General features: G+C 42.8%; 1 protein-coding gene across 1 annotated transcript; it reads left to right on the forward strand.

Moving 5' to 3' along the window:
• The first annotated feature begins 8,864 nt into the window (after positions 1 to 8,864).
• On the forward strand, positions 8,865 to 20,428 carry LOC128346872 (C-type lectin domain family 2 member F-like). Its single transcript, XM_053300631.1, has 3 exons — positions 8,865 to 9,088; positions 11,812 to 11,912; positions 20,131 to 20,428. Exons 1-3 carry the CDS (start codon positions 9,062 to 9,064, stop codon positions 20,246 to 20,248), a joined length of 246 nt encoding a protein of 81 aa, XP_053156606.1. The 5' UTR covers positions 8,865 to 9,061; the 3' UTR covers positions 20,249 to 20,428.
• Positions 20,429 to 21,520: the final 1,092 nt, after the last annotated feature.

The raw sequence follows: 21,520 nt of genomic DNA on the forward strand, positions 1-21,520 counted from the left end.
TACCTACTTTGATCAGCGTATGAATCTCTTTCCCTTGGAAGGGAGGCTTTCCAAGGGGCTATCATGTTTGGCTAGGTATCTGGATGTAAAACCAACTCTAAACAAAGAGGCCTATTCTCTATTCCTATCTCAGCTAAGAACAAGTAAGAAATAGTAGCCAACTTCATTTCTTGGTCTGAAAAATCAGACAAATATTCAGGATTTTTTATTTATTCTAACTTGAATGATTTGTTCTCAGTTATGAATTACTATTTGAAACAATTGAAAGAGATCTACATAAACTGACACAATTGAATTAGATATGGATTGGTAGAATATCAGTGCTTTAGATGAGCGTCTTGCCCATGTACATTGCTTGGGTTTGATAATGAAAATTCCAGTCCCCAAAGTTCATTTTAAAATGACTGAAGCTCCTTATTACCTTTTTATGGAACTATAAAAGACCCAGGGTGTCTATGATCATGTTGCAGCGGGGTAGGGAATGTAGAGGTTTGAAATTTTGTAATCTACTGATGTATTTTGCTGCTCCCTAAGTAAAAGTAGTTGCATAATGTCATCCATGAAAGTGGGCGAGCAAGGGGGCAAGCTTGGCCCCTAAGAATTGTGGTGGTCCGTCTTTTCTTGAGAAGGATAATGCTCAAGTGTGGTTAAAATTTCTCTCGTGGTATTACTGTGCTAAATATGAAAAAGCACTATCAATTTTTAAAAAAATATTTCAATAAAAGAAGTTTGTGAAATACAGTATGGGGTTATATTATTATAAGAAGAAAAAACTTGCCCCAGGTATTTTCCGATTGGCTTCCTTTATTCATAATACCAAGTTCCACCTACAAGGTTACACTTCAGCAACTATAACATTGTGATGACTTCAAGGCATTGTTTAAGTGGTAACTCTTTGGACAAATAATACTTAAGCTAAATTCTAATAACCCCCAGTGGTTCCAATATTTTCAGTTAAAAACATTATTAATATTAATATGCCATCTTACAACAAAAAGCTCATACAACAGTTTATACAGAAAAAGTAATAAGATGGTTCGCTGTCCCCAAAAGGCTTACAATCTATTCCGCCAATGGCCCAAACAGCAGCAGTGATTGACTGGGCCCTTCCTTTCTGCCACCACCATGGCCGCTGCTCGTTTCCCTTAGGCCGCTGGCAGGCTTGGGTCCATCCCTTGCCCTTCCTTCTTTTTCTATTCCCTTCCCTTTCTCTCTCCTCCTCTTTCTTTCTTTCTTTCTTTCTTTCTTTCTTTCTTTCTCTCTGCCCCTTCCAGAGTTAACAGATCTTGTTCATCTTCTTTCCTCCTCTAATTCACATAATGGCAGCCTCCTTCTCCTGAAGGGGCTCTTTCCTCCCTCACGGCCCCTCTCTTCACAGACCCCTGCCCACTATCCTTTTATATATATATATATAGATTCCTCTCCTCTACAATCAAGAACATCTTCCAACCAGTAACAGTTGCATTCCAACTGACCTTAACCATCACATGCTCCTCCTTCCTATCTGCATATGGAAGCCACACTGCCCAATCAGGTGCTTTTGCTCACAAACTCTCACGAGAGCTGCCACACACAGGATTTGCCACGGGTATGCCTTAGAGAATTAAATATTATAGAAGATAGTTGTGTGTCCAAATGAACAGCCAGTCCTAGTTAGTGGACACCCAGTAAACATGATTTTGAAACATAGTATTCATGCAATGAAATGGAAGATATAGTCTGAGGCATTGTGAATATGAAATGAATTGTAATATATTTAAACATACCAATTTTTGGTAACATTTAAAATGAAGTCATAGGAACTGTAAAGCGACTTTCAAGCAATATTAGTAGCTGTTGGCTAACTACTAAATATATCAGCAATTATAGCTCAACTAATACAAAAAGGTGTTAATACTGTTTATGGTACAACTAGAACAGCAGAACAACGCATTGCATTGTAATGTATAAGATTCTTCTAAACCATCAGCTTTTCTGAAAACTTCCAAACCAGGGGGGAAACTACCATTTGGCGGCCTCTCTTCAGTAAACCCAGACTGACCAATGGAGCCAGGGCTGAATGGGGTCACCCGCCAGGGCTAGAGCCAGAACTTTTGAGGGGACTAAGGACTAGGGGTGTGCATTTTGGAATTTTCTTGTTTTGATTTGTATCCGAATCGAAACACCCCCGTTTTGTTTTGTACCCAAATTTTCTGAATCCGAATCAGCCCTGTTTTGTTTTGTAGCCGAATTTTCCGAATCCGAATCGATTTGGATTTTTAAGAAGGGTACCATGGCAAAAAGAGTGGGTGGTGCTGGTAGTGGCCAATGTGTGGAAGCTACCACCCAAATTTCAAAGGAATTAAGCAAAGGGCTGATCTTTTGTGAATTTTTTAAGTTTACACATCTTTAAGAATTTTCCCATAGGGAATAATGGGGATTCCAGAAAATGTATCGCTTCAAATCAAGGGGAAAGGGATGACCCAGAGTGGAGTGTGGTGGGTTGTAGTGCCCAATGGGGGCAAGGAAACTTCTAGAATTATCTCAAAAGAATTAGGAACATAGGAAACTGCCATATACTGAGTCAGACCATTGGTCTATATAGCTCAGTATTGTCTTCACAGACTGGCAGTGGCTTCTCCAAGGTTGCAGGCAGGAATCTCTCTCAGCCCTATCTTGGAGAAGCCAGGGAGGGAACTTGAAACCTTCTGCTATTCCCAGAGCGGCTTCATCCCCTGAGGGGAATATCTTTCAGTGCTCACACATCAAGTCTTCCATTCATATGCAACCAGGGCAAATCCTGCTTAGCTATGGAGACAAGTCATGCTCAACCACAAGACCAGTTCTTCTCTCCATTGGGCAAAGGGCTGATCTTTTGTGAATTGTTGAAGTTTACATGTCTTTTAAGATTTCCCCCATAGGGAATAATGGAGGTTTCAGCAGCCCCATAATTCCACTTGGGGGGCACTGGGGTTTCCCAGAGTGAGGGGTTGTGTAGTGCACATAGGGTGCCAACCACCTCCATACCCACAAGCCCTTGGGGTACTGGGTTTTGTGTTTCTGAGGTGTTCATTGTAGATTCTCTGGTAGCATATGAGATTTTCAGTGAAAAACAAGAATCCACTCTCATATGCTAACAGAGAATCTACACTCAGAACACCACAGAAACAACAGAACCCAGCACCCCATGGGTTAGCAACCCTTCCCCTTGCCAATGTGGGGTCAGTAAAGAGTGGCAAGAAGCAAAAGAGCCAATGGGGAACAAGGAGGGAATTGTCAGCAGGTCAGCCCATGATTTAGGTCACCGATCAGAAGGCTGGAAGGGTGGGAAATTCAAAGAGATGTCAAACACAAAATGGAGACTGACTCAGAGATCGCCACAAAATGGAGGTCCGAAACAACAAAATGTTTTGTAGCCGAAACAGGGACGTTTTGTTTTGTATACAAAACTTTTGGATCTGGAAAATGGGTGTTTTGTTTTGTCTACAAAACACCCGAAACAGGCTGTTTTGGGTACAAAACGTTTTGTATCTGAAACGTTTCGCACATCCCTACTAAGGACTTGTTTTTGTTGGAAGTGAAGGATTCAGCGCTACTTCATGCCTCAGTGACAGAGGGGGACAGATTAGTGAGTCAGAGGGCTAGAGGGGTCGAGACATTGGTCATCCCTTCTCTCTACTGCTCTGACACTATCCCTTTGATATGTAGATTGCTACTCTCAGGGACTTCCTTCCTTCCTGCTTCTTTCTCTCTCTCTCCCTTCTTCTTCTCCTTATCCCTATCACACATGCTTGCCTCTCTCTCTGCACCGTGTGTAGAGATGCAGACAGCATCTCTCTTCATCCCGCTAGCTAGCTAGATTAGAGATTCTGTCTTTCCACTTTCCTATCTAGAATGGAGTTCTCCAATAAAGACTCCTTATATTGATTTGAAACTATGAACAGGCTCCAAATTTATTTTGCTCTCAGAAAACACGCATGCCTGGGCAGAATCTGCTGTGTTTTGCCTCAGTACACTCTGCTGTAATAGAAGGGTATCTCTTACCAGAGAGACATCCCAACAGTTTTTATGGCAGCTCCCATTCTCACCAGCCAGCCGCTCACACAGTGGCGCCTTTTGGACAGATGTTTGAAGTCCATAGCACCCCACTCTTCCTTCATGTGTGGTGGCAGTGCCATCAGGAATCCCTTCTTCTGCCCCACAGTGCTCCAGCCCATTGATGGAGCTTGTGTGCTGGCCCTTTAAGCAAGCTCTAGTGCGGAGCGCACTCAGTTCCCTTCAGCTCTTACCACCTGGGTTTGCCAGGCAGGCAGCCATTCTGAGCCTGGGGAGAGAGTGGAAAGCAAGAGAGAAGGCTCAACACTTCAGGCTGAAGGAGCTGAAGACAGCCAAGCACTCTTCCTTCTAGTGGTTCCTAAAAGGGCCAACACCCAGGGGTGTTTGTGTGGGGTGGGGAGAGCCTCACCTACTCCCCCACCCAAGGATTCTCAACCTTCAGACGTGCAAATTCTTTCTTTTCCTTCCACTGCATTCTTTCCTTCCTCTTTGTCTGTCTGTCTGTCTCTCTCCCTTTCCCTCCCTCTCCGTCGCCTTCTTTCACTTCACTTGTCTTTCTTCTGACCTTCTCCCTCCTGCTCTCCCCAGCCCCAGCTCTCTCATTTCCTTCTTTCCTTTCCCTTCCTCCCTCTTGTCTGTCTCTTCTTTTATTTCTCCCTCCCTTCACTTGTCTGTCTGTCTTCATGTAGGGACACCTGGCACAAAAGTTGAGCTAGAATAATTTAGGTGCTCTACAAATGACATAGCTGCATATCTATATCTATGTCTATATCTGTATCCCAGGGTGGGGGTGGGGAGGCCTAAGGTCATCAGGTCCAGGCTCTGAAATAACCTAACTGCACTCACATGCTTGCCTGCCCACCTACCTGCCTCCCTCCCTCCCAGCACCGGTAAAAGCTGGCGTGCATGGGAGCAGGGCTGGGGGTGCCGCCCACTCACCTTCATTGGTGCTGGCAAAGTCAACAAGGGCTAATGACATCACCATCTTGTGTGTGTCACTGGGCAGTGATGTCATTAGCTTTTGGGTGGATGGCCAGCTGGCTCTTTACTGATATCAGAGAGGGAGACAGGCGGGCAGGCGACTAGTAGGCAATGGTGGCAACTGCCAAAAAACACACACCCCATAATCCCCTGAATCTCCTCTAAACATTTTAGTGGTGCCCAGTGGTACTCTTACCCCCGGACTTTGGAGCCAAAGTCCAGGGCCTCCACACCCCCAGGCGTCCCCCAAATCTGTCCCGGGTGCTGTGGTCACCATTGGTCCGCACTGTGCCGGGTAGTCGAGTGTGATTATGATCTCTGCCAGGTGCTTTAGAGACAGAGAGGGGAGTGGAGAAAGACATTTGTGGGATGGGTATATGTTAAGTTGCATGTTGAAATGTTTCTGCTAATACATATTTGCATAAATACACCTGTTTTATATTCTTACATACTTGTGAGTGTGCCACAGTGTATGTGCGCCTAGTGGGGTGATGCTTAACTTGCAGTCAGGGGGTGGGCGGGCTCCAGCAGGGGGGCAGGCGGCTCCAAAGGCCTTTCAGTCTAGGCTCCAAAATTACCTAGGTGCACCTCTGGTGGTGTCTATGGGCAAAAAAACGGGTGGGGGGGACCACTGTCCTGATTCCAAACTGTATCTGTCAAATTCCTTTATGTGCAAGTGAGAAGCATCTGTAGTGGAGAATAACAGTGAAGTACTGCTATCTAACCATGGCACTGAGAAAATCTTACCGTGGTAGTGAAATATTTCAGGATGCTGAAAAAGAAAATCATGGGTGCTCTTTTCTCAAGCACAAGACCATACCATTACTTTTCAGTGCCAGTAACAGCTCAGTACTGTGGTAAGGTTTTCTCACAGGTGCTCTTGTCTCATACAGTATACATGAACATGAGTTTTCAGCAACCTGTTAGATTTCAAGACTACAGGTGAAACTCAGAAAATTAGAATATCGTGCAAAAGTCCATTAATTTCAGTAATGCAAATTAAAAGGTGAAACTGATATATGAGACAGATGCATTTCATGCAAAGCGAGATAAGTCAAGCCTTAATTTGTTATAATTGTGATGATCATGGCGTACAGCTCATGAAAACCCCAAATCCACAATCTCAGAAAATTAGAATATTACATGGAACCAAGAAGACAAGGATTGAAGAATAGAACAATATCGGACCTCTGAAAAGTATACAGTGTACTGTGCCTGATTGGCCAGCAAACTCGCCTGACCTGACCCCATAGAGAATCTATGGGGCATTGCCAAGAGAAGGATGAGAGACATGAGACCAAACAATGCAGAAGAGCTGAAGGCCGCTAATGAAGCATCCTGGTCTTCCATAATACCTCATCAGTGCCACAGGCTGATAGCATCCATGCCACGCCGCATTGAGGCAGTAATTGCTGCAAAAGGGGCCCAAACCAAGTACTGAATACATATGCATGCTTATACTTTTCAGAGGTCCGATATTGTTCTATTCTTCAATCCTTGTCTTCTTGGTTCCATGTAATATTCTAATTTTCTGAGATTATGGATTTGGGGTTTTCATGAGCTTTCATGATCATCACAATTATAACAAATTAAGGCTTGACTTATCTCGCTTTGCATGTAATGCGTCTGTCTCATATATCAGTTTCACCTTTTAATTTGCATTACTGAAATTAATGGACTTTTTCCGAGTTTCACCTGTATGGTAAGATTTTCTCATGGGTGTTGCTTTCTCATGGACAATGGCATACTTTTCTGCATCATGTAAGATTTCAGTACTATTAAAAGATTTTCTTTTGGATTTTCTCAATACTCTGTAAGATTTCAGTAGGTTCGGATTTCTAATATTGCCTTCTTTGCACTCTGTGCAATGGGTGGGATAAGACAATGGTTTCTTAACCCCATTTCACCTGGTTGTCAATGCATCACATTGGGTTGCCCTTATAGACCCTCACGACAGCCCTTTGCAGGCCATGATAAAAATGCCAACAGGGAGAGTTCTGTGATGGACTAGCCATTATGGATTTGTATATTTTCAGATGTATTTACTATGGAAATGCAGGCTTTTGAATTGAAAACTGCCTTGACTATAGAATTCCTCTTGTTCCCTTCAAGCATGTGCTGTGATGGTATACCAAGACCATTCTTATGAGAACTTTATAGAGCGCATATGCACACAGGTTTCTGCATAAATATGTGGGGTAAGATTTTCTCATGGGTGCTGTCTCATAGATTAGAATATGAGAGGATATTCTATTTCTTTATATTCTTAAAGGAATATTCGAATCCTTTAAGATTCCAATGCCATGGTAAAATTTTCTCATGGGTGCTGTTTCTCATGTACAAGAAAAATCTTCCCATGGTACTAGAATCTTACAGGGTGCTGCAAAATTATGTTCTTGTCCATGAGGAAGTAGCACCCATGAGAAAATCTTTCCACAGCACTGAAATCTTACAGGGTAATGCAGAATTCTGTTCTAGTACCGTTAGAAAACCTTACAGGAAAATAGAATCTCACAGTTAAGATAAAAATCTGCTATATTGGAACCCCCAGGCAACCCTCCTCAAGAAGGCTCCAAGGAGAATCTGCCTGCCTACACTAGACCTATCAGGGCTCACCATAGCCCCTGCCTTTTCTGGGGACGAGGCTCTCCTCAATAGCCCCCATGAAACATAGATGCAGAAGCACCACAAGGGTGAACTCCAACCCCTTAAATCCCCAAGGAATCGCCTTCGAGCCCCCAAATCCTGCAGGTACCGTCATGTTAGGGAAGCCCTGCAGACCAAATGCTGCAATGACCACTTGATGCCAGGCACCTGCCTTCTGGTGGGTCTCCTCAAGAGGAGGGGATAAGCAGCTCAAAGGGTCTACTAAGAAGCAAGGCATAAGAACATAAGAACAGCTTTGCTAGGTGAGGCCCAAGGCCCATCTAGACCAGCATCTGTTTCACACAGTAGCCTACCAGATGCCTCTGGCAAACCCACAGGCAAGAGCTGAGGGCATGCCCTCTCTCCTGCTGTTGCTCCCATACAACTGGTATTTAGAGGCATCTTGCCTCTGAGGCTGGAGGTAGACTATAGCCACCAGACTAGTAGCCACTGATAGATCTGTTCTCCGTGAAGTTATCCAAATCCTACTTAAAGCCATCCAGGCTTGTGTCTGCAGCAAGTAGGCAGGAGAGGGCATGGCCCTTCACAAGCCTATTTAATTTTGTCCCTGACCCTGGGGCCTTGCTGGAGAGAAACAACAGCTCAGTCTGAGCCCTGTTGTGATACATGCCAGCCCCCACCTAGCATCCTGTTTGCCTATTCCCTCTGACCATCTGAGAAACTGCTGCAGAACCTGCCAAAGGGTGAGCAAAGTACCATCCCTGCTTCCTGACCCCTGACTACAGTGGCTGCTGCTGCATCCACTTGTGCCTCATCCATCTGACCTATGGAGCCCAGTGAGCCCCTGACATGCCTGAGTAACCCTAGTGTGTGACACATACTTAGTGATGACATCTGTGTTCTAAATTTAAAACCCAAAGGCCGAGCATGTTCAAAACCTGAGACAAACGGCACAGATATTGTCAAAAACTAACCAACCACAATGATGTGACCCATCTATCTTAGGCCTTGCATAGCCTGATTGATTGATTGATTGATAACACCAGTTCTACATAATCTAATCTACCAATCTCTCCTTCAGTGGCCATGAAGCAGTCCTCAAATGATGCCTTTTGTGCTACTGTTTTTAGAAAGCTATAGGGGGTGCCTGATTTGGCTAAAATGGGGCAGGGGGGTACAGCCTGTGGATGTCACTAAGAGCCCCACCCCTTTCTCCTCATAATTGGAGTACTGGGGTGGGTGGGGCACACCTTCATTCTGGGAATTTAGAACCCGTTCAGTATCATCTTACCCCAGGGCTCTGTACATTGCAGTTATTCCACAGTGCCAAAATGGCTGGCAGAAGTTCCAGAACAAATGCTACTACTACGCCACTGATGAGGCCTCCTGGGAAAGGGCAAAGAGTGCCTGCTTTAGCTTCAGTTCACACCTGGTTGTGATGGATGAATCTGACACAGATGAGCAGGTGAGCCATTCTGACTTTCCTGTAACAAAGAGTTGAGGATCTTGCACAAAGTAGTAGCCCAGTCCCCTCCCAGTTGTATTTTTACAAGTGTATGACTCAGGTCATTATTGATTTTTCTAGTTTTGCTCATCCAACACGAGCATCAAATTGCTCAATTTCTATTCCTACTTCTGTCCTTAGATGGTGTTATAAGTCTCTTCAGTTGCAAGAGTCATCCTTTCTCTTCCCAGTCTTGACAATGGTGAATTAACACCAATTCTGTTTTTGCATTTGTTCTGCTACAGCTGTTCCTGATCACTGCCAAGATACCTTTTGATTTTTTGATATGATCAGGTGCTCTAAATTATTTCCCCAGTGGTTATATAAGCTTTCTTCTCTAAGGGTGGCTGAACACAGGAAATTATGAGACAGGCTGTAATTGTATCCTGTCTGCTTGACCCAAGATTCTTGCTCTTCACCAGCAGGATGGCCAAGACCTTATTCTCCCAAGCAGAGTTGCCTTATGCTCCAGAAGGGGAAAACTACCAGCCATTGCTCATATTCACATTAATTAATTGAGATGAAGTATGCATGCTGTACAGGGAGAGATTTTCCCCTCCCTCCCTTTCTCATAATACTAGAACTTGGAGTCACTCACTTAAATTAATTAGATTGATTAATTGACAGAGAAAAGATTTCTTCACACAATGCAGAAGTCACTTGTAGACTTTGATGCCACAAGATGTCATGGCCACAGGCTGCAATGGCTTTAAAGTATTATTACCATCTTCTGGACTTGATCAAAGAGATTTTGACTTGAGGCCTTCATGGTATAAAAGTAGGGACCTTCATATGTATTTCTCCATGTAGTAATGTGCATTTACTAGTCATGTGTTGCTTGGGATCCTAACACATTCCTTCAAGCAGCCCTTCTGTTACAGGGAAGGATATTGCATTTTCTGAGCATTTGAGCATTCAAAATGCAGTATCTTGTACCAGGGAAATTTATTTTATATCTAAAGAAAGAAAGAAAGATATATCTATAGCTATATCTATTTCTTTCTTTCTTTCTTTCTTTCTTTCTTTCTTTCTTTCTTTCTTTCTTTCTTTCTTTCACATTTATATCCTGCTCTTCTTCCAAGGAGCCCAGAGCAGTGTACTACATACTTGAGTTTCTCCTCACAACAACCCTGTGAAGTAGGTTAGGCTGAGAGAGAAGTGACTGGCCCAGAGTCACCCAGCTAGTATCATGGCTGAATGGGGATTTTAACTCGGATCTCCCCGGTCCTAGTCCAGCACTCTAACCACTACACCTCGCTGGCTCCACATGGAATATGCAAGTCTTGCACAAAAGAATGCAGGCATTACTGTTGTGTGATTGATACATGGAATGTAATTGTACATGTGGCAACTGGTGTAGCATAGAAGCTAAGAAACTTGGCTGCTTCAGAGGTTGCCTATATAACCCTCTGCTATGGGGACAGTTGTCTAGTCTTTTATTATTATTAGGTGATTGCTAGAACACCAGTAGGGCTTACCTCTCTACCTTGCAGCAATGAACCAACTGTTTGTGAAGCAAGTGGTTATATGGTCTTGATTTGATTCAGATTTTATATGATTTCCCTTCTCTGATCCTGGAATGCTTTGGAAGAGCAGGAATTTGTTATTAAAGATCAAATATCAGAACAGTTATATCCTACATCAGGGATTCCCAACAGGAGGTACTAATACCCCTAGGGGTACTTGAAGGGCTCTCAGATGCACTTTCCAGATGAACCCTACAACAGTGTCACTACAGATCTGCTAAGTGTGCTTCCGTACATCCTGTTTTGTGACACCACAATCCCTGCACTGACAGCAAGGTGCCGTTCACATTGCCAATGCCTTCTTTTGGATGTTATCTTTGCATTATAGTGCTACAAAGTTGCATGTGTGTTGCAAAAAAGTAGCGATATTTTCCTGTTGTAGGAGTTTGAGATTCTGGGGATCGTTTTTAATATGATTCTGCCAAGCCAAAGCATTTCACCCTTGTTGTTGTATGCAATCTGGAAAGCACCAGAGAGTACTCGGAGCCCTTCTGCCTTCCCATGCTGTAGCTGCACTATTTGTTTCCCATATGAGAATCACCTGTTTGGAGCTGGTGCTCTTTCAGCAATGCATCCAGTGCAAGGGAGGGAAGAAGATAAAGACCCTTCTCCTCTGCTCCTGATTGGCTGGCTATGTGAAGAAGCTTAGCGTACCTCTCCCCTCAGCCTGAATGGCAGGCTTCAGAATTAGCACTGAGTACTCCCATTGCAATTTATAGGGCAAGTACTTGGACTAGTGCAAGTACTTATGAATGATTTAGTCTGGACATAAGCCAGTGACTGCAGTAGCCTGTCTTATAACTGTAGAGTATGTGTGTGCGTGCGCGCGCGCGCACACACACACACACACACACCTGCCTACCTTTTATGAAGTACCTAAGCTCAAGGTTTGTGACAGAAGGGACACACTTTTTAAAAAAGCGTTGAGAACTCCTGCCCTATACCAAGGGGTTCGTTCTTCCCTCTTGCTCATCACTTATATGTGGACTGGACAGTATGTCATTGTCTGAGTCTGGACTTGAGGGGTATCAGGGTTGGCTATCAGGTAAAGAATGAAATGTGGTTTGGGTACATCTGTGGTTTGGATCATCTCAGTAAGCTCCTGTAGTGTGGAAAGCAGATACTGATCTGAACCTTTCTGCCCTTTTCACTTTGTAGAAATTTTTGTTTCCCAAAAGCAAAACCTGTTATTGGGTTGGCCTCAAGCGGTATACTAACGAAGGATGGAGGTGGCTGGATGGCACATCCCTAGCAAATAGGTGAGTTGCACTTATTTTTTTTTTAATATATATTTTATTAGCAGGTAAACAAGAAAAAGAGCAACATATTGATTATTCTTAAAACATTAACCAAAATAGAAACATCAGAATAATTAAAAAAAAAAAAAAACACTGGAAAGCGATATCGAACATTAGGCAGCTATAAGACCTTATCAACACCATTCTGGGCTCTTTGGAGGAAGAGTGGGATATAAAAAATGTAAATAAAATTGTATACCAGAAACATCATAAATCAAATCCAGATATTGGGAACAAATGCTGTCTTTGTTGGATGTTATAATTTAGAAAAGGTTCCCAAACAGACATAAATGACTCAGTAGACATACCATTCATATAAACCGAAACTTTCAAAATTGAGACATAGTCCCATAATTTCAAAAATCAATCATTTAGAAAAGGAATTTCATAAATACGCCAATTAAAGGCATATATAATCCTAGCTGTAGTAATCATATACAGAGACAACTCATTTAATTTAGAAGAGATATAAGGTTTTATTATACTTAGAAGAAAAGTTTCTGGAAGAAAAGGAAGTTTAACCTCTAAGATTTGTTCATTTTTCATATGAATTTGCTTCCGGAAAAGTGGAGCCTTGTCACAACTCCACCACATATGATAAAATGATTGTGGCTGTTGATTACATTTCCAGCATTTCTTCGAAAAAGAGTTATCCATTTTATTAATAATCAAGGGAGTTGTATACCATCTGAAAAACATCTTATACCAGTTTTCTCTTAAATTATTGCTCAAAGTAAATTTAATATTCTTTTTCCACTGGTACTCCCAATCAGAAATGTCAATCGATCTATTAAAGTTCTGCATCCATTTTATCATGCATTCTTTAATCTGCTCAGTTTCTGTATCATATCTCAGAAACACTTTGTATATTCTTCCCAATAAGTGATCCATATTTTGAGTGATTATGTCTTCAAAATGGGTCAATTCTCTAAGCTTTCCATGCTGAATTTGCAACTCTTTCTGTACTATCGAGCTAATCTGAGCATGTTGAAACCAGGATGGTTGTTGAACTGGTTGTTTAGTAAGCATTGATTTACTTTGAGCTAGGTATTGGGTTAGACTTTGCAAAATATCTATTATATTAATTCTCCTGGGTGTGCCTTGGAATGTGTGTCCCAGAGCCCAGGTGATTGTCTGGGCGGCGGACGCGCCTGATTGGCTGAGGCGCACCCAGGAAGATTGGTTGCCACCGTGGTGGCCCGGCCATGGAGGCCAGAGGTGGCGGGCCTGGCCCAGCTGTGGAGGCAAGGCCCAGGAAGGGGGAAAGAAAGGGGGAGAAGAAGTGGCAGTGGGGAGGAGAGGTGGCTGGGCCCAGAAACAGAGACTGGGGCAGAAGGGGGGGAGAGGTAACCGCCGGCCCCAAAGAGTGCACAGATGCTCTGTGCGGGGTCAGCTAGTATAAATTATCTTTCTAAAATTTATATTTAAGAGAGGATTCTTCTTCATAGAGATAAGCATTCAAGATTGAAGCCAAAGGTGATAACCTCAGGCTTATTCTTTTTTGATATTTGTCCCAGACATATAGAAGACTTTGCCTAATGGCATGATGTTGTATCTCCGAATCATTTCTCAAACCAGAAATCCACAAATAGCTATGTAGTCCTCTAGAAAGACCGGAACTCTCCATTCCTGTAAAATGGTCATAAGGAAATATAATCCAATCTGAAATCCAAGTCAGGCAACTGGCATGATAGTAAAGCTTTAAATTAGGAACACCAAGACTACCTCTCTCTTTTGAATCTTGCATAACCTTAAATAGTATTCTGGGTTTTTTATAATTCCAAATGAATGAATTAAGCTGACTCTGCCATTTATTCAATATCTTGTCTTCAATTTTTATGGGAATCATTGGAAAAAGAAAATCCATCCTTGGCAATATATTCATTTTAATTGCAGAGATCCTCCCAAACCACGAAAAAGTCAGCTTTTTCCATCTATCCAAATCAGCCATGATAGATCTCCAAATTTGCATATAATTGTTTTTAAACAAATCTTTGTTATTCCTTGTGAGATTAATCCCTGGGTATTTTATTGGCTTCTTCATTATTTGTCATCCTAAAATGTTGGAGAAATATTCAGTTTCCTCCTCTGTAAGATTCCAAGTCATAATCTGTGTTTTGTCCATAATCTGTGTTTTGTAACTGGAGACAGAATCGTACTGGTGTACCTGTGTCATCAATGTATCAAGAGAGTCTTTCATCTGAGTAACAGTAACAGTTCAGAATTTAAGTATAATAAATCAACCTGATTCATCCTGCATTTGTTTTTCTAAAGTCCAGTTCAAATTCTTAATGTAAATTACTACTCCATTTTTCTTCTTAGGACCAGAGGCTACATAACACTGACCCAGTGCATTACAAGCTAATAAGTTAGCATTGTTTGCATTTCCTGGAGACAAATTATGACGGCTCTTTCCTTCTTCAGTTTTGAAAAAATCTTCTTCCACTTAGATGGACTGTTTAATCCATTGATGTTAATTGAAATTAGTTTCTGAGGATAAGCCATCCTCTCAAAAATCTCATAAGACTAATAAGCAGAGGCCTGGTCACTTTTCTGCTCCTCTGGTAAATCATCAGTCGGTTGGTTCGAGGCTGTTGTATCCAGGATATGTAAAGATTCTAGAAAATGCATGGCATCCAAAGGTGTAAAAATCTGTGCCTTCCCCCGATCCAAGAAGACTTCTAGACAGAATGGAATGTGCCACCTATAACTCATTTTCTTTTCTTGGAGTACAGTTGTAAGGAATTTCAGTTCATGCCATTTGCGTAAGATATCATTGGGAACATCAAGGGAAATTTGTAAAGTATTGTTATACTCAAGGGGAGATCTTCTTTGCACCTGGAGAATGGCTTCTTTGGTATTTTTACTTAAGAATATAACCAGGATATCTCTTGGTAGTTTTCTCTCCCGGGAATATCTGGAATTCAATCTGTAAACTTCTTGAATATCCAAAGAACATTCAGAATCTAGATATTCCAAAAGTAAAGTCTCAACAGTGGCCCGAAGATCCTCTTTCCCGAATTGCTCCATTAGTCCTCGAATTTTTAAATTAAATGCATGCTGTTGGGATTCTAGAATTTCAATTCGATTTTCTAATCGCCTAAAGTCCGCTTCTCGAGATTTTTTCTCAACTGTTGGTTCCTCTCGAATCTGGGAAACTTGAGAAGAAAGTTGGTCATATTGTGCAAGTTTCTGAGTGACATCATCAAATCTTGATGTAATCTCTATCCGGAAACTGTCAAATTTAGCATCTAAGCCCTGAAATCGAGATGAAACACTGTGTAATTCTTTAAGAAACAACTCTTAAAATTTAGAAAAAGAGGCGGAGCCTTCTGAAGATAATGGACTCTCAGAAATGTCAGGATCCTCGTCAGAGGATGAGGGATTGCCTCATCTGCCTGCCTGTACCGCCCCATTGCTCTCCCTTCTTGTACCCTAGCCCAGCCCTGAAGCCAATGCCAGCTCCTCCTTCCTTGCTTCTTCATCTCCCAGCTGCCTTACCTTCTGGTCACACCCAAGCTTTAACTTGCAGGTCACTGGCAGTGACAGAGATGAGGACAAAGCTTCTAACATGGAGCAGTGGCCTTTGCTCACTGCTCCTGCTTTGTTGGCTGGATTGTTTTTTCTCTCACTCTCTTTCACTGCTACAAATCTACCAACAGATTTGTGCATTGTACTTTGCTCCTGAAATGAAGCAGACAATGCACACAAGTCTGTTGGTGGAAGGCATGGGGGAAAGAGAATGAGAGAGAATGTCATCCAGCTGGCAAAGTGGCCACAACAAGCTAAGGCCAATGCTCCATGTTAGACGTTTCACCATCAAGTCCATCACCACTACCATTGATGCTGACCTGCATTTTAAAATTCTAGTATTCCAGAAGGTAAGGCAGCTGGGAGGCAGGGAATGTATGGTGCTGGCGAGTGAGGCAGAGCTCGCCCTGCTCTCTGCTGCTGATGTCAGCATCAGAGAACTGAGTCAGTGGCTTCTTGGCTTCATCTCAAGTGGCAGAAGCCCCCGAGCAAGTGATGCATCAGAGGACCCAGAAAAACTGCTTTGCTGTGTCAGACGTGCCCAGAAGAGCCAATGCATTACATTAAAAAATGCAAAATGGTGGAGTGGAGGTGGAGTGGCTGTGGTCTATAAATATAACATCTCCCTCACAAGGGTCCCTGTTAGGGTATCAGACCATACTGAATGTGTGTACTTAAGTTTGGGGACCAAGGATAGATTGGGACTTCTGTTGGTGTACCGATCGCCCCGCTGCCCAATGGAATCCCTTACTGAGCTCACAGACTTGGTCGCGGAACTTGCATTGGAGTCTCCCAGACTTTTGGTGCTGGGGGACTTCAGTGTTCATTTTGGGACCAATTTGTCTGAGGCAGCTCAGGAGTTCATAGCGGCCATGACAATTATGGGCCTATCCCAAGTGGTCTCTGGACCAACGCATATTGCAGGTCACACACTTGATTTGGTCTTCTACTCTGATCAGGGTGGTGTTCCGTGGGTGGGGACTCCTTTGATCTCCCCGTTGTCATGGACAGACCACCATCTGGTTAAGGTTGGACTTACAACCACTTCCCACCTCTGCAGGGGCGAGGGGCCTATTAGAATGGTCCGCCCGAAGAGGTTATTGGATCCAGTAAGATTCCAAGAAGCCTTGGAGGGATTTAATGTTGGCTTTGCTGGTGATCCTGTTGATGCCCTGGTTGAGAACTGGAACAACTCGCTCACCAGGGCAGTAGACACGATTGCCCCCAAGCGTCCCCTCCAACCTGCTTCAAAACTGGCCTCTTGGTATACGGAAGATCTACGGGGGCTGAAGCGGCAAGGTAGGTGACTGGAGCGCAAGTGGAGAAAGACTCGACTCGAATCCGACAGACTACTACATGGAGCACATTTAAAGTTCTATGCTTAGGCAATACGTACTGCAAAGAAGTGTTTCTTTTCTGCCTGTATTGCCTCTGCGAGTTCACGCCCAGCGGAGTTATTCAGGGGTGTGAGGGGACTGGTATCCGCCCCCCCTCCCTTGAACCAGAATTTGGAGTCATCAGTTACCCGCTGTGATGTGTTTAAAGAGTTTTTTGCAGATAAAATCTCTCGGATTCGGGCCGATCTAGATGGAGACTCCACAGTTAATTTGATGCCTGAACTGGAGGTGTCCAGCAACTCCTCTTATGCGATTCAACTGGATCGGTTTCAGTTCGTGACTCCTGAGGATGTGGACAAGCTGCTTGGGGTGGTGAGGCCTACCACTTGTTCTCTTGACCCTTGTCCAACATAGCTTGTTCGATCTAGCAGGGAGGCTGTTGTAGACAGCCTGTTAGAAATCATAAATACTTCTCTGAGGGAGGGCAGGATGCCTCCTTGTCTTAAGGAGGCAATCATTAGACCTCTTCTAAAGAAGCCTGCATTAGATCCCTTAGAGTTGAGCAATTATAGGCCTGTTTCCAACTTCCCATGACTGGGCAAGGTAATTGAGAGGGTGGAGGCCTCTCAGCTCCAGGCGGTCTTGGAGGAAACTGATTATCTTCTAGACCCATTTCAAACTGGTTTTTGGGCAGGCTATGGGGTGGAGACTGCCTTGGTCAGCCTGATGGATGATCTCCAATTGGGAATTGACAGAGGAAGTGTGACTCTGTTGGTCCTTTTGGATCTCTTGGCGGCTTTTAATACTATTGACCATAGTATCCTTCTGGAACGTTTGAGAGTGTTGGGGGTGGGAGGCACTGTTTTACAGTGGTTCCGCTCCTACCTCTCAGGCAGATTCCAGATGGTGTCGATTGGAGACTGCTGCTCTTCAAGATCTGAGCATAAGTATGGTGTCCCTCAAAGCTCCGTACCTTCTCCAATGCTTTTTAATATCTACATGAAACTGCTGGGAGAGATCATCAGGGGATTTGGAGCTGGGTGTTACCAGTACGCTGATGACACCCAGATCTACTTCTCCATGCCAACTTCTTCAGGAGCTAGCATATCCTCTCTAAATGCCTGCCTGAAAGCAGTAATGGGCTGGATGAGGGAGAATAAACTGAAGCTGAATCCAGATAAGACAGAGGTACTTATTGTGCGGGGTCAGAACTCCAGAGACGATTTTGATCTACCTGTTCCAGATGGGGTCACACTTCCCAAAAAGGAACAGGTTCGCAGTCTGGGAGTAGTTCTGGATTCACACCTCTCCTTGATTTCTCAGGTTGAGGCAGTGGCCAGGGGTGTTTTCTATCCGCTCCGGCTGATACGCCAGCTGCGCCCATTTCTCGAGATCAACAACCTCAGAACTGTGGTGCATCTGTTGGTAACCTCCAGACTGGACTTTTGTAATGTGCTCTATGTGGGGCTGCCTTTGTATGTAGTCCAGAAACTTCAGTTGGTTCAGAATGCGGCAGCCAGGTTGGTCTCTGGGTCATCTCGGAGAGACCATGTTACTCCTTTACTGATGGAGTTACACTGGCTGCCAATAGGTTTCCGGACGAAATACAAAGTGCTAGTTATAACTTACAAAGCCCTAAACGGCTTAGGCCCTGGGTATCTAAGAGAGCGTCTTCTTCATTACAAGCCCCACCATCCATTGAGGTCATCTGAGGAGATCCGTCTCCAGTTACCGCCGATTCGTTTGGTGGCTACACAGAGACTGCCCTTCTCGGTCGCTGCCCCGAAATTGTGGAATGTGCTCCCTGCTGAGATACGATCCTCCCCATCTCTGGCAATTTTCAAAAAACACCTGAAAACCCATCTCTTCACCCAAGCTTACTCAGTATCCTAAATTTGGGGGTTTTTAAAACCTGGTTTATTTTAAAATTTAAAACCTGTTTTCGAGGGTTTTAATTACTGTAATCATTTAATTGTTGTTTTAAAATGTTTTTAACTTGTTAGTTGTTATATTGTTTTTAATTTGTTTTAGCTCTTCACTGTTTTTAGTGGTTTGTTTTAACTGTAAACCGCCCTGAGCCATTTTGGAAGGGCCATATATAAATCAAATAAATAAATAAATAAATAAATAAAGTGGGCTTTAGATGAGTGCAATTTTGCAACTGTAATCGAAAGTTAAAGGAAAAAAATATAAGCAATTATTTTGGTGGCAAAAAAAGGGGCAGGACAGAGAACCTTCTAAAAAGGCACTGAAGACATATTTGTTCACCCAGGCTTTTAATTAGATTTATAATTTTAATACTTTTAATGTTAATGTTTTTAATGTTTAAGTGATTGTAATTGTAAACCACCCAGAGATGCAAATTTTGGGTGGTATAGAAATATGTTTAAATAAAATAAATAAAAATAAAACCAATAATTAAAGCCTGCTAACTTTACCCATGCTGGTTTTAAATTTAGCAGAGTGAGAACAACCCCAGTGGCAGCTACTATCAACCTTAATAATAATAATAATAATAATAATAATAATAATAATAATAATAAATAATAATAATTCAATTTCTATACCGCCCTTCCAAAAATGGCTCAGGGCGGTTTACACAGAGAAATAATAAATAAATAAATAAGATGGCGCCCTATCCCCAAAGGGCTCACAATCTAAAAAGATAAATAAGATAGACACCAGCAACAGTTACTGGAGGTACTGTGCTGGGGGTGGATAGGGCCAGTTACTCCCCCCTGCTAAATAAAGCGAATCACCACGGTAAAAGGTGCCTCTTTGCCCAGTTAGCAGGGCCTTGAGTTTCTTTTTAAATTGTGAGGCCTTTGGGGACAAGGAACCATCTTCTTCCTCTTTTCTCAGATGACTTTGAGAACATTTTTATTGAAAACCAGTATATAAATAGATGATGATGATGTCCCCCGCCCCCACCCCAATACTGCTGCAGAAAACAAGAACTGAGTAAGGGTGATTCAGGAAAAATGTAGTTATGGCGACTTAACAGGAAGCAATTCACTTTTTTAAAAAGGGGTTAAGCAAGAAGTTACAATTCAAGGGATACGTGCAGGGAGAAGCAGAACCTTTGTTGAATGGGACTTTCTTCAGAATAAACCTATAGGGAGATCTTGCCCAGAAGGATGGGCATCGTCACATGTTTATGTGAAACTACCATTTTAATTACACTTCCCCCTGATTACTGACAAGCTATGCCTCAACAGCACTAAGGGGCCCTAGTATGGAAGCAACACAAGGGAGCTCATGTGTTGAAGGAGTGGATCCAGCAAATAAAGTATGTCATTCTTTCTTTACAGTGCTTGGGTGCAAGGAAACGGAAGTTGTGTTTATGCCTCATTGCAGAGGAAAGTGACCTTGAAAACAAAGTCTTGTACACATCTTTATCAATACATTTGTGAAAAACAGCTAGCGTAAGAAAGAAGCATTGCTTTTTGTGAAATTTTGTAAGCTTTCATTTGTGAGGAACTATGTAGTTCATCACTTGCTAGCCACCCTCCTGATTACTTTTGAGATCACTGCCCTGAATATGTATTAAAGAATATAAAGTATGCCAATCAAGAGTTACTAATATTGAGATAAATATGATTCGCCTTCCTTCACATTGTCTGTGAATTCATGAATGTGTTTTAGTGGCTCTCACTGAATGAAATACTTTATTACAATCATTGATCAGTTATATATACAAACAGATACTGCATTCAGATAAGAAGTAAATCATATAGAATACTAAGACTAGAGGTTAGCTGTTGATGGATCTTAACAGCTGCTGCACAAAATTTAGCAACTTTGTCGATGGTAGAAGGTTTCTTATCAGCCAGGAGGAGTATGGCGTAAAATTCAGCAGTCTGTCCGTGAAAGCGTGACAGCAAGGGAGAAATAAGACTGCACTGGCTATCATTATAAAAAGGACAAAACAACAGCACATGGTAGACAGATTCAACCTCACTTAAGCCACAGGGGCACAACCAGCTGGCCAGAGGGGTTTTCAAAAACCTTCCTGATAAGACTGCTGATGGTAAGGCATCATATCTTGCTCTAAGGAAAACCCTGTGATGGCTTGGTAAAGAGAGGGACTATAGCTAGCTAGCAGGTTCCTGGTTAAAGTCACCAAGGTGCCCTCTTATGGTCTCTGGAATAGACCTTAAATCGTTCTGATGGTCAGTGTCCACTACCCCCTATTTGAGGATCTCCTTGGCCTGACTGTAATCTAATAATGACAAATTTTGCTGGTCAAATGACCGTAACAATAAAGATTTGAGATTTGATAATGACAAATGTTCAGAGGAGGGGCCGAGTGATGACAGTTTACCCATCAGTGCTCATGTCCAGGTAGACTGAAACCTATCGGCCAACATAAAAGGGATCAATCCCAGAGGGGAGAAATGTATCCTAAACCAATAACTGAGGATTAAAATCCATGCTTTTGTTTCCACCCTCTGGAAGCCCGTTTCCAACCTCAATGCATTGGAGATACATCGAGGGGCCCTGAATATTGTTCTAAGAAACTTAGATTGGATTATCTCCAGTGGCCTATATTTAGGGTAGGGGCCCACTTGTGAACCATACAAAAGTTGGGCCAGTGATTTAGCAGCAAATAACTTTAGCGCTGCAGGGATAACTTCTCCACTTTTGGAGCGAAAAAATCTTAACACTGCTGAAGCACTTTGTGCCTGTTGAGCAATGTAG

The sequence above is a fragment of the Hemicordylus capensis genome, chromosome 2, assembly GCF_027244095.1.
Source record: "Hemicordylus capensis ecotype Gifberg chromosome 2, rHemCap1.1.pri, whole genome shotgun sequence".
In the NCBI taxonomy this organism is placed as follows: Eukaryota; Metazoa; Chordata; class Lepidosauria; order Squamata; family Cordylidae; genus Hemicordylus; species Hemicordylus capensis.

Excerpts from the sequence above, each read along its gene's own strand:
- LOC128346872 (XM_053300631.1), top strand. The coding sequence starts at position 9,062 with ATGGATGAATCTGACACAGATGAGCAG. Across the intron at positions 9,089-11,811 it reads AATCTGACACAGATGAGCAG|AAATTTTTGTTTCCCAAAAG; the intron begins GTGAGCCATTCT and ends TTCACTTTGTAG. Across the intron at positions 11,913-20,130 it reads GGCACATCCCTAGCAAATAG|TGCTTGGGTGCAAGGAAACG; the intron begins GTGAGTTGCACT and ends CTTTCTTTACAG.